Source organism: Ceratotherium simum, chromosome 11 (assembly GCF_057802395.1).
Source record: "Ceratotherium simum simum isolate JZ-2026a chromosome 11, ASM5780239v1, whole genome shotgun sequence".
Taxonomy (NCBI): domain Eukaryota; kingdom Metazoa; phylum Chordata; class Mammalia; order Perissodactyla; family Rhinocerotidae; genus Ceratotherium; species Ceratotherium simum.
Genome location: NC_141910.1, coordinates 56449320 through 56463572, shown reverse-complemented (window position 1 = coordinate 56463572; position 14253 = coordinate 56449320). Strand labels below are relative to the sequence as shown.

General features: G+C 36.3%; 1 protein-coding gene across 4 annotated transcripts in view; it reads right to left on the bottom strand.

The window, feature by feature from the left end:
* ATAD2B (ATPase family AAA domain containing 2B) overlaps window positions 1–14253 on the bottom strand; it is a 150412-nt gene that overhangs the window by 55053 nt on the left and 81106 nt on the right. For all 4 annotated transcript variants that reach the window (XM_004418290.2, XM_014782123.2, XM_004418291.2 and 1 more), the window contains 2 exons: window positions 13371–13506; window positions 1235–1421 (listed from right to left, as the gene is read on the bottom strand). In XM_004418290.2, the coding sequence (XP_004418347.1) occupies window positions 1235–1421; window positions 13371–13506 (323 nt within the window). The remainder of the gene's footprint in view (window positions 1–1234; window positions 1422–13370; window positions 13507–14253) is intronic.

The following is a 14253-nucleotide window of genomic DNA, read 5'->3' as shown; positions in this document are numbered from 1 at the left end:
GGGGTCAATTTTGTTAATTTATATTTTCCTAGTAAATCACCTGGATTTATTTTAAATGGTACTGAGTAATTCTCTTACTTGAATACAAACTGCAATAACAATGTCTCACTAAAAAGGAAAAATATAAGCAAACATATTAATCAACATTATTGGAAAATATTCACAGCCAAGATGCGTTAAATGTACAAAACTTGGAGCAAATTACTGGCTTTTCATTCAGGCCATAATTTTAGAAAAAAAACTTGAAATAGGGCTTTATAAGTAGTATAAGTACCCAGAGAACTGTAAGTAAAAGACAAATGATAATGACACTATAAACTGCTAAAAAATATATATATATTTCCTGCTACGAGGTACAAAAGGGTTTTCAATTAGATGGTATATGTTAAACACTTATAAAATGTCACTGAAAAAACCAACAAAATTGTATGCAAGGCTCTTAAGTGTTACTACTCCAGTCATCTAATCTCTAAAAGTAGGGTAAATATCAAAGCACAAAGTGACATTCCTCTATCTAATTTATTTATAAGAAACATTACTCAAAATTTAACGAGCACTTACTCTGAGCTGGACACTGTGTCAGAAACACAGAAATGGTGGAAATATGGTCCCTTGGGTGAAAAAACTTATTGCCCTGACCCCTAGTTCCAACATGACACACTTATAATAAATTCATAGTTACATATTAAAACCTCAAGAAATATAAACAGCCCCACTGGAACTTTGCTTCACAAACCAGCAAATATGAAGTAGTTGAAAATCAAATATCAAATACACTTGACTATTGATACAAATATATATAATTTTTAAATTGCTATCACTTTTCTATATTATTTTTAAATCCTGGCATCTCAAATTGGATATAATTTCCCTTCTTATGATAAGGCTCTAAGTACAGACAAAAGTCTAAAAAGGCTCTGAAACCACAGCTTTGAAAAGAGGGTCAGAAAAAGGCAAAAGAAACTCCCTTTCTACACTGTTTAATGAAACTTTAATACAAGAAACAGGATACCAAAATTTCAGAAAAGAAGGAAGTTATCATGGGAAAAACAATGAGCTCACTTTAAACAACATTACACATCAAAAGGATCCTTTGCCTTAATATTAGAATGTTAATGAACAACCAACAAAAAGTATACTCATACTACTGTTTCTGAAAAAATTTTATCTATAAACACTACTGAGATATAATCAATAAGAAAGTTGGAAGTACTATAATATGGTACAAACCTACCTGTGCACATGATTCTTCAGGTGTTTTGGCACTAACCGAATAAAGTGCTGGGAGATCTAGTCTGTGCACAGAGAATTTTTCTAGAGTGTGCAAAAGAGCTGGAGCAAGGTGAGAAGTTTGACCTGAGCCTCGTTCTCCAGACAATAACAATCTTGGCCTGTAAGAGGTTGGCTGATGATATGGTGACCTGCAATACATGTGAGACATAATAATTATTTCAAAACTGCACACTCTAAAGACCAATATGACCTATTAGGCAAAATATTTACACTAGAAGAACTCCAAATTAACAGAACTGTCTTATCTTTCTTATTTTTTAAAAAGTACAGTGAATCGTTTTTACATTAATTACAGTTTTTAAATTTTGATCTCTCTGACCATAACCAAAATGTAAAAATATAAAAATCCATTTGATGGGCCAGCCCCATGGCTTGGCAGTTAAGTGCGCACGCTCTGCTGCTGGCGGCCCAGGTTCGGATCCCAGGCGCACACCGACGCACCGCTTCTCCAGCCATGCTGAGGCCGTGTCCCACATACAGCAACTAGAAGGGTGTGCAGCTATGACATACAACTATCTACTGGGGCTCTGGGGGAAAAATAAATAAAATTTTAAAAAATAATAAAAAAAATAAAAATCCATTTGAAAAGAAAATAAAAATACCTGGGTATTCATCCTATCATGCCACATATACTAACTAACGTGGAAAATGCTTCAGACACTAAGTGTCATTTTGCTATTATATCCAAGGTCAAATGATAATAATCCCACTTCTCCAACAAAGAAGTACATTTGAAGAATATCCCAAATGTAGGACTTCTTTTAAGAAACGGTTAAAATGGGGCTGGCCTGGTGGGATAATGGTTAAGTTCGCACACTCCGCTTTGGTGGCCCAGGGTTCGCAGGTTCGGATCCTGGGTGTGGACCTATGCACGGCTCATCAAGCCATGCTGTGGCAGCATCCCACATATAAAAAATAGAGGAAGGGGCCGGCCCAGTGGCGCAAGCAGTTAAGTGCATGCGCTCCGCTTTGGCGGTCTGGGGTTCGCAGGTTCGGATCCCGGGCGCGCACTGACGCACTGCTTGTCAAGCCATGCTGTGGCGGCGTCCCATATAAAGTAGAGGAAGATGGGCATGGATGTTAGCCCAGGGCCACTCTTCCTCAAGAAAAAAGGGGAGGATTGGCATCGGATGTTAGCTCAGGGCTAGTCCTCCTCACCAAAAAAAAAAAAAAATAGAGGAAGACTGGCACAGATGTTAGCTCAAGGACAATCTTTCTCACCAAAAAAAAAAAAAAAAGAAAAAAGGTTAAAATGGTAAATTTCATGTATATTTTACCACAATTTTTAAAATAGAAAAAAAAATTTAAGATTTTTCCAGTGGCAGCAAATTTTGTTCCTGGGCCAATAAAAACTAACTATTCTTGTCCTAATACATGACATCTAAAGCCCTACATTAGAGAAGGCAAATTTAGGAAAATATATTAAACCAAACTCAACCAGTATTCTCAAGATTCTACAGCATCATTAAAATGATAAATGAAACAAGTTTATCTACTATCTCTATAGATAATGCAGAAAATTCTAAGCAATGCAGGAAGAACAAAGCAAACAAAAAATGGAACTAATGGAAAGAAATAAGGAAAACACATTTTTTTTTGATGAGGGAGATTGGCCATGAGCTAACATCCATTGCCAATCTTCCTCTTTTTGCTGAGGAAGATTGGCTGTGGGCTAACATCTATGCCCATCTTCCTCTATTTTATATATGAGACGCCACCACAGCATGGCTTGATGAGTGGTGCGTAGGCCGGTGCCAGGGATCCGAACCTGCAAGCCCTAGGCCACCAAAGCGGAGCGCACGAACTTCACCACCATGCCACCAGGCCAGCCCCCAGGAAAATACTTTTATTTATAAGGAATACGATTATGCAATAGAAAATCCAAGAAAATCAACTAACAATTGTCAGAATCTACCAGTAAAGTAACAAGATAGAAGATGCAAATTAAAAAATCAAAAGATTTCCTAAATACTATCAATAACCAACGTAAATAAGAAAAGAAGATCCTATTCACGACTGCAAAAATACAAACGATAAAAGAATATTAAATAACTTAGCAAGAAAAGTGTGAAACTTTTAAAAGTGTGATATACAGAACATATCACAAGCCTGAATATAAAGATGTCAATCCTTCCTAACGCATTTACAGTTAACTGTATTTATACAGTTTATAGGGTTTTATTTTATACATTTAAAAATTCAAATCAAACTCCCAAAAGAATTTGGAGTAGGAGGGTGATTTAAAACTTATTCACAACGCTATCTGAAAGGATAATCAAGTAAGAACACCAAGAAAATTTTGGAAAACTGTGTTAGCTCCGATCTGAGAACACGTACACCTGTTTCAGTAACAAGCACTTCATACAGAGTTCTTGTGTAATTTTCTTAACAATTCTATGAAATATATAGTTTCCTCTTATTAAACAAATGAAGAAACCAAGACTCAGAGAGGTCAGGTTTAAGATTGAACACCTGGTTGGTGACAGAGTTCAAATTTTCATTCAGGTCAATATAATTGCAAAGCCCACATTCTGAACCACTATGTTAAGATGTGCCCTACTTTATATTGAAACTTATTACAGAATAGAATAATGGAATAGAATGTAGAATACACCAAAACAAACGAACAAACAAAAAACCCCACAGATCAGTGGAATATAATAGGCAGCCCAGGAAACAGGTTATAGTAAATGAAAGAATTTTATATAAGATAATAAGCATTAAAAATAATGGAACAGAGATGGATTATAAAATAAATCTTTTTTTTTTTTTTTTAAAGATTTTATTTTTTATTTATTCATTTTTTTCCCCCCAAAGCCCCAGTAGATAGCTGTATGTCATAGGTTCGCATCCTTCTAGTTGCTGTACGTGGGACTCGGCCTCTGGTTGGACGGAGAAGTGGTGCCTTGGGGCGTGCTCGGGATCCGAACCCGGGCCGCCAGCATCAGAGCGCGCGCACTTAACCGCTAAGCCACAGAGCCGGCCCAATATAAAATAAATCTTGTTTGGGCCGGCCCGGTGGCTTAGCGGTTAAGTGCGCAAGCTCTGCTACTGGCGGCCCTGGGTTCGGATCCCAGGCGCATGCCGACGCACTGCTTTTCTGGCAATGCTGAGGCTGCGTCCCACATACAGCAACTAGAAGGATGTGCAACTATGACATACAACTATCTACTGGGGCTTTGGGGAAGGAAAAAAAAGGAGGAGGATTGGCAATAGATGTTAGCTCAGAGCCAATCTTCCTCAGCAAAAAGAGAAGGATTAGCATGGATGTTAGCTCAGGGCTGATATCCCTCACAAAAAAATAAATAAAGAAAAGAAAAAAAGAAGCAAGAGAACATTTTAAATAAATAAATAAAAAATAAATCTTTTTTAAAAATACAGAGAATTCAAATCCTCATTTCACAGAATAAACAAAATTAATTCTAACAGAGAAACAAAGTAAGCAAAAATTGAAAGACTCATATATTTCTAATTTAGATAAAAATCTAAGACCTTTTATAACTCAAAAATTACAATCTGAACCAAATGGCAAACAACCAAATGAAACAAAGAATTTGCCATTATCAGGAATGGTTCTTAATGTATAAAGAGCTTATATGCATACTGTTTTAACAAAAGACACCTTCCTGGGCAAAGGACATAGTCAATTCAAAAAGAAAATAGAAAGATAATGTTTTTTAAAATGTTCATTCATTTAACAGCTGCCTACGCTGAAAGCCTCACCCCTAGGTCTCTAACAATACCACTGTTATCATAGAGCTAATAACTGAATGGTATTTAATGGAAAAAGAAAACATACAAATTACAATAATTCAGTGTAATTAATAAGTGGTACTGCTTAAGTACAGAGTGCTATGAGAGACCAAAATAAGAGACTCAGAAGGTTTTCCTGTTTCCAAAGCAAAAACACAACAGATTGGAGGCAGAAAGGATGAATTCAAAGAAATAAAAATAGGATGTGCAAAGGACCAGAGACTAAAAAGCACTTGGCCCTTTGGGGTGACTAATATACTTCATATAGCCAGCTTCTTTTAAGGATTTAGGGCAATGTAGGCATATAGGTACTACGGATGAAGGAAGGAGAATCAGACGACAAAGGGTTTTGTGAGCCATGTTCAAAGTCTGGAATGTGGGCCGGCCCGGTGGCTTAGCGGTTAAGTGCTCGCGCTCCACTGCTGGCGGCCCAGGTTCAGATCCCGGGTGCGCACCAACGCACCGCTTCTCCGGCCATGCTGAGGCCGCGTCCCACATACAGCAACTAGAAGGATGTGCAGCTATGACATACAACTATCTTCTGGGGCTTTGGGGGAAAAATAAATAAATAAATAAATAAAAATTATTTAAAAAAAAAAAAAGTCTGGAATGTATACTGAAGATAATGAAGAAGCATTAACATGCTTAAGCAAGCTTTGACATAATCATATACAGGCATACTTCATTTTACTATGCTTTGCTTTATTATGCTTCATAGATATTACACTTTTTACAAATTAGAGTTTGTAGTAACCCTGCGCTGAGCAAGTCTATCCATTTTTCCAATACCATTTGCTCATTTCTTGTCTTTGTGTCACATTTTAGTAATTCTCACAATATTTCAAACTTTTTCATTATTATTATATTTGTTATGGTGATCTGTGATAAGTGATCTTTGATGTTACTATTGTAATTGTTTTGGGGCATGACGAACTGCTCCCATATAGACAGCGAACTTAATCCATAAATGTGTGTTCTGACTGAGGCACCGACCAGCCATTCCCCTGTGTCTCTCCCTCTCCTCCGGCCTCCCTATTCCCTGAGACACAACAATGTTGAAATTAGACCAATTAATAACCCCACAATGGCCTCTAAGTGTTCAAGTGAAAGGAAGAGTCATATGTCTCTCACTGTAAACCAAAAGCTAGAAATGAGTAAGCTTAGTGAGGAAAGCATGTTGAAAGCTGAGATAGACCAAAAGCTAGGCCTCTTGCACCAGTTAGCCAAGATGGAAATGCAAAGGGAAAGTTCTTGAAGGAAATTACAAGTGGTACTCCAGTGAACACACGAATGATAAAAAAGTGAAAAAGCCTTATTGCTGATATAGAGAAAGTTTTAGTGGTCTGGATAGATCAACCCAGCCACAACATTCCCTTAAGCCAAAGCCTAATCCAGAGCAAGGCCCTAACTTTTTTCAGTTCTATGAAGGCTGAGAGAGGTGAGGAAGCTGCAGAAGAAGAGTCTGAAGTTAGCAGAGGTCGGTTCACGAGGTTTAAGGAAAGAGGCCATCTCCATAACATAAAAGCGCAAGGTGAAGCAACAAGTGCTGATGTAGAAGCTGCATCAAGTTATCCAGAAGATCTAGCTAAGATAATTAATGAAAGTGGCTACACTAAACAACAGATTTTCAATGTAGACCAAACAGCCTAATATTGGAAGAAGATGCCATCTAGGACTTTCACATAGAGAGAGGAAAAGTCAATGCCTGGCTCAAAGCATCAAAGGACAGGCTGACTCTCTTATTAGGGGCTAATGGAACTGGTAACTTTAAGTTGAAGCCAATGCTCATTTACCATTCCAAAAATCCCAGGGCCCTTAAAAATTACGCTAAATCTACTCTGCCCATGCTCTATAAATGGAACAACAAAGCCTGGAGGACAGCACATCTGTTTACAACATGGTGTACTGAATATTTTAAGCCCACTGCTGAGACCTACTGCTCAGAAAGAAAAAAATTCCTTTCAAGATATTACTGCTCATTGACAATGTACCTGGTCACCCAAGAGTTCTGATGGAGACATACAACAAAATTAATGTTATTTTTCATGCCTGCTAACACAACATCCATTCTGCAGTTTATGCATCAAGGAATAATTTCGACTTTCAAGTCTTATTATTTAAGAACTACATTTCGTAAGGCTTTGGCTGCCATAGATAGTGATTCCTCTGATGGATCTGGACAAAGTCAATTGAAAACCCTCTGGAAAGGATTCACCATTCTAGATGCCATTAAGAACGTTTGTGATCCACGGGAACAGGTCAAAACATCAACATTAACAGGAGTTTGGAAGAAATTGATTTCAACACTCATGGATGACTTAGAGGGGTTCAAGACTTCAGTGGAGGAAGTAACTGCAGACATGGTGGAACTAGCAAGAGAATTAGCATTAGAAGTGGAGCCTGAAGATATGACTGAATTGCTGCAATCTCATGATAAAATTTGAACAGATGAGGAGTTGCTTCTTATGGATGAGTAAACGAAGTGGTTTGTTGAGATGGAACCTATTCCTGGTGAAGATGCTGTGAAGATTGTTGAAATGACAACAAAAGATGTGGAATATTATACAAACTTAGTTGATAAAGCAGCAGCAAGGTTTGAGAGGATTAACTCCAGTTTTGAAAGAAGTTCTACTGTGGGTAAAATGCTCTCAAATAGCATCGCATGCTACAGAGAAACTGTTCGTGAAAGAAAGAGTCAATCAATGCAGCAAACTTTATTTTTGTCTCATTTTAAGAAATTGCCACAGCCACCCCAGTCTTCAGCAACCACCACCCTGATCAGTCAGCAGCCATCAACATCGAGGCAAGTCCCTCTACTAGCAAAAAGATTACAACTCGCTGAAGGTTCAGACGATGGTTAGCATTTTTTCAGCAATAATATATTTTTTAATTAAGGTATGTATATTGTTTTTTTAGACATAATGCTATTGCACACTTAACAGACTCCAATATAGTATAGTCCTATAGATATATAACCTTTTTTTTTGCTGAGGAAGATGCTCCCTGAGCTAACATCTGTTGCCAATCTTCCTCTCTTTTGTATGTGGGTCACCACCATAGCATGGCCACCAACGAGTGGTGTAGGTCTGCGCCTGGGAACCAAACCCAGGCCTCCTGAACTTAACCACTAGGCCACAGGGCCAGCCCCAATATATATATATCTTTTATATGTACTGGGAAACCAAAAAATCCATGTGACTCACTTTATTGCAGTGGTCTGGAACCCAACCCACAATGTCTCTGAGGTAGGCCTCTGTATGTTTTTGGAAGATAACTCTAGTTCAGTATTACAGTATAAGAAAGGGTTTTGAAACAAGGCAAGGGCCGGCCTGTGGTGTAGCGATTAAGCGCACACGCTCCGCTGCTGGCCACCCGGGTTTGGATCCCAGGCACACACCGATGCACCGCTCATCAGGCCATGCTGCGGCGGCATTCCATATAAAGTAGAGGAAGATGGGCATGGATGTCAGCCCAGGGCCAGTCTTCCTCAGCAAAAAAAAGAGGATTGGCATGGATGTTAGCTCAGGGCTGATCTTCCTCACAAAAAAAAAAAAAAGAAAGAAAGAAAGAAGGCAAAACAGGAGGAAAGATGATCAGTTACGGGTCTGCTATAATAATCCAGGCCTGAGATGTTAATGATAGTCTAGACAAGAATAAAGAATACAGTCATGCATCGCTTAATGAAAGAGATATGTTCTGAGAAATACGTCATTAAGCAATTCTGTTGTTCTGAGAACATTATAGGGTGTACTTAGCACAAACGTAAATGGTATAGCCTACTACATACCTATGCTATACGGTACTAATCTTATAAGGGCACCGTTGTGTATACAGTTCGTCATTGACAGAAACGTCATTAAGCAGCACGTGACTGTGGTGTCAGAAGAGGTGAGAAGGAACAGCCTGTGACAAGACTTTTTTAGTAAGGAAAATCAACTGGACTTGGTCATTGACTAAATATAGAAGGGAAGAAAGAGGAAGGGGGTGAGAAGGATGTCCAATTCTAGTTGGGACAACTGAATGGATGGTGACTCATAGGAAGAGAAGGGCACAACAAAGGGAGATAGGCAGTTGGACAGGGTGTAAAGCTCAAGAGCGATCTAGGCTTGAGAAAGATTTGGTAGTTATTAACAGAGATGAAAAAATTAACAAAAATTAACATAAAAGAAACATCTTTTATCTAGTAGACTGATAAATTAAAAATTAATTTTAATACCCATCATTAGTGAGTAGATAATGGGAAAACTGGTATTCTTGTGAATCGTGGGCATGGAAAAAAGTACAATTTTCCAACATTATATTTGGCAAATATGTCAAATATATGCCAAAATGTATTTCCAAGGATATTCTTCAACTCATCCCACTCCCAAGGACTCCCTTATCTCTTAGCCTTCTCTACAATCTTTTTCATAATACTTATCTTCTAACATTTTATCTATCTATTACACACACTTATTGTTTTATTATCTGTCTCCATCTAAAACGTAAACTGAATGAGGGCATGAATCTTAGTCTATTTTGTTCATTGACATATTTCAAATACCTAGGACAACATGTGGCACATGATAGGCACTTTGACAAAATATTTGAATGAGTGAATAAATATATGAAAGAACAAATGAATGATCCAAACAAGAAGATATTATTTTCACCTATCTGGTTGGTAAAGATTTAAAAAGAAAAACAGTGCTCAGAACTGACAAGGGTATAGGAAAAAAACATTCTCATACATTAGTGATGAAAATGTAAATTGGTACAACCTTTCTGGAAGGTAATTTAACAACCTGTACAGTGGTCCTCCCTTATCTGTAGTTTCACTGTCCACGTTTCAGTTACCTGCAGTCAACCATGGTCTGAAAATATTTAATGGAAAATTCCAGAAATAAACAATTTTTAAGTTTTAAATTGCACGCCATTCTGAGTAGTGTGATGAAATCTTGCACCATCCTGCTCCATCCCACTTGAGATGTAAATCATCCCTCTGTCCAGCTTACTCATGCTGTATACACTTATCCACCCGTCAGCCACCTAGTAGTCGTCTCAGTCAGCAGATGGATTGTCATTGTACCGCAGTGCTTGCGTTCAAGTAATCCTTATTTTACTTAAACATGACCCCAAAGCACGAGAGTAGTGACGCTGGCAATTCAGATATGCCAAAGAGAAGTTATTGTTGTTAATCTCTTACTGTGCCTAATTTGTAAATTAAACTTTATCATAGGTATGTATGTATGCAGAGGAAAAAACATAGAATTTGGTACTATCCATGGTTTCGGGCATCCACTGGGGGTCTTAGAATGAATTCCCCATGGATAAGGGTGGACTACTGTATCAAGTTTTTAAATATATACACCCTTTGACACAGTAACCACAGTTTTTTAAATTTACCCTGAGCTCTGATTCAGATAATAGTGTAAAGATGTATACTTAGAAAGATGTCTATCACAGCACTGTTTATAAAAGAGGGAAATTGGAAACTTCAATTTTTGTCAATAAAGTTACATTATGGAACATCCAAAAAATAAAATACTATGCAGCTATTTTAAAAGAATGACATTAAACATATACTGACATGAAATATTCCCAAGATAATGGACAAAAAAGCAAGTTACACTATCAACCTACAAGAGGATATAATTTATATAAATTAATATATAGGTCTGTCTGTATGCATAGAGAGAATACGGAAGTGGCCACCAAACCTTTAGCAAATGCTATCCTCAGGTGTTTGGGCTTTAATTTTTATTTTATTTTTTATGCTCTTCTTTATTACTTCAATTTTCTACAGAGCATATCATCTTTCTGATCAGTAAAAACAAAGCTATTTTCACTTGGAAAAACCTCAGAAAGCTCTGTTTCTAATCCCCTTATGGTAATATACAGTAAGAAAGAAAACGTATTTTCCACCATAAGAGTTCTCTACCAGATTGACAGACCTTAAATATCTTGACTTCTATTTCATCTTAAATCTAAAAAAAAAAGGTTTCAAAATTGTTTTAGGAGACTATTTCCAGAAACAGAAACCCACCAGCAATGACCAAGCTAATGATACTGGAAATCAACATAAAAGTCACGCTTTCTACCTATTTAGCACCTTTTTTGTATTGATTTGGCATGTTAACACATGTGGTTCAAACAAAAAGCCAAACCAAACCAAACCAACAAAAAAATCATGTGTAGCCCTTATTAAAGGCCTATTTTCTAAAGTGTATGCTTCTTGGATATTGTCCAATCTATGCAAAAAGGCAATACAATTCCCTATCTACCTATTGAGTTCAGAAATCAATTTGGAAACTGCACAGTAGAATAGAAAGAACATGATCCCAAGAAACAAACAGTACAGAGTCTGGCTCTGCCACCTGCTAGCAGGAGGATCATGGGCAATTTACTTAATTTCTTTGTGCTTCAGTTTCCTCATTTATAAAATGATGATACCATAACTGCCATGATTGTTGAGAGGCCTGTAGATATTGCTATATATAAAACCCCAAGCTTTATGTATCTACCACATGTCTAGTTTGTAATGAGCATCAGATGCTAACTCTTAACTCAAAAGGACAGCAAATGCCACCATTTCTTCCGTGAAGCCTTCCTGGACTTCCCAATGGAAGCTTCTTAATTCTGCTTTCATAGCACTTCAGCCATATTGCAATGTTTGTCACCCCCAATAATAAGAACTTCCCCAGAGTAAGAACTACTTATACCTTATTCTTATATATTATTTATCTTACTCAGGCTTATGTTTTCAGCACCTAATACAGTGCCCGGCATAGAGGAAACACACAAACATTGGCAGAATGGGTGGGAGAATAAAGTAAGTGAATGGAATTTATCTAAACCTCCAGAACAAAAAAAAAGCTTATTCTAGGATACAGCCTTCTGACTGTTAAATCATGAAGTCAAATCAATGAACTAGAAAAGCTTATGTAAAAGAAGCTAAAATTAAGTGAATTCTTTCAGAAAGGCTAAACTAAACAAAATGAGCCACACCAGTGATACACATTAAATCAGTGGCAGAGAATGTTCTTAACAAAAAGACAGACTCAAAATTGCACTTGAAGTTTTCTAACATCAAAATCTATTTCTGTATCACTTTACTGACAACAGAGCTATCTTATAAAATTGGAACATATGTCTTTTGATAGTTCCTCAGCTCCTGTTACTATACATTTCAAATGCAAATAACTAAAATTGTCAAAACAAATAACACACACACACACACACACACACACACACACACAGAGGCTAGCCAGGTGAAAGTCAGAAAAAAATGATTATTTGATTTTGCCCTAGTCATCAATAAAACAGTTCTGTAAAATTACTGAAATAGTCTAAGAAAACTTCTCTGAGAGCATAAAAGAAAGGATCTGGAGCAGAGGAAAAAAGTTTCTAATAGAAAAACTGCTTTAAAAGAACACATCAAGAAAAAAAGAGTAAATGAAAGTAATTTAGTCACATTTTAACAAATGAAAAACAAGAAAAGGTTATCAATGCAAATAATCAAATTAACATTTTACCAAAATCTACATGGGAGAAACTTGAACACAAGTTGAAGACTTAAATTTCTTCAAAATATCTCTAAAGAAAAATTACTTAAAAGTACATACAATCCAGCTTCTTCTAATAAAAGTGCTATTAGACCCACCTGACTGGAGCATCACAGTCCTTTAACTATCGTGCTAATTATGTAAATGCAAGTGATGATGCTGTTAGTATTTGAAAACTATTTGGTCTCTTAATTTAAAATTACATTAGCACTAAAATTGTTTACCCACTAAAGTACACAGCAAAAGCTGCTTTAACATAGATCAAGGTAAAAGTAGATAGAAAAACCATAAAATGTAAATTAGGAAAGCGTAAATTGAGGTTTTGGAAAATCAAAAAGTTATTTATTTAATTACTGAGCAATTTCTAATTCAAAATCTCTTTAGTACCCTTGGAGTCCCTAAATTATCATCTGAAACTTATTACAAACTAAAATATTCTACAACATGGTAAATATTTCATTTCTGTCTTTTTTAGTTCAGATAAAAAGCAATAAAATTGGGGACATGAGCTGACTTCCTAAAGGTAACCCTTCCTTTCCACCCCAGTTTAAAAAAAAAAAAAAAATCACACAGTTTGGAAAAAAATCTATAGTTGACCAATAAAGCAATTGATTACCACATAAAAAGTATACACAGTAAAAGTTTTGCAGAATTGTGTCCGAACAATAGAAAAACAAAGTCCTCAAGGTTACAATCATAAGTAAAGATATACCAAAATACTAAACATCAAGAAGTAAAAAATCACTCGAAACTGAAAGAAATTTGATATAAATTACTCACATTGTAAAATGAAGATAGGGTTTATGTACAGCAGCAGCTGATGACTGTTTCTTTGGTGATCCTGAGTGACTACTGGTCTCAAAAATTGATAAAGCATTCTCATCTTCGCTATCATCTAAAATTAGAGTTTCTATATCTGTTCGGAAAAAAATTACAAAGATTATGAGGCTTATAAAATCATTTAATATTAGTGCCCTACCAAAACCAAGGAAAATTGGTTTAAAAATCAAGTGACATTAACTAATAAGTTATCTATCAAATAATACAGATTGACCAGGCAAATTGACCAACTATAGTATTTCAAATAATTTATAAATGGAATTAATGTAATTCTGTCATCTTGACGGACTACTTAAGTGTTATAAGATATAATTTGGGAGACTTCATGACTAACCACAAGAAGTCTGGAAAAGAAATTGTACTTGCATAAAATACCCACCTACTTACCAAAAATCTCTAAGTTAATTTTTGACCGAAACTAGTACATTTCATGTAAGATATCTGGCTTATACAGAAATATTTGGTTTATACAGAAACTGAAATATAGTGATGTACACCTGAAATTTACACAATGTTATAAGCCAATATGACCTCAATAAAATAAATTTTAAAAAAAAGATATCTGGTTTAATTATTAGGGTAACAAGTTACAGCTAGTTCTTACAAAAGCAACAAGAAACAAACTGACCCTCCTTTTTTCACAAGGCATACACACACATACATACCTTTTCAAGGAAAACCTAATCTAGTTAAGATGGGAGCCCAGAATTGAGTGGAAACAAAGTGAATCTTAAAAATGTACTCATTCAAGTGACATTAGTCTCTACATGGGTCTGAAGTTACTGCTCAAAGGACTAACTGGAACTGAAATCCCTACTGAGTG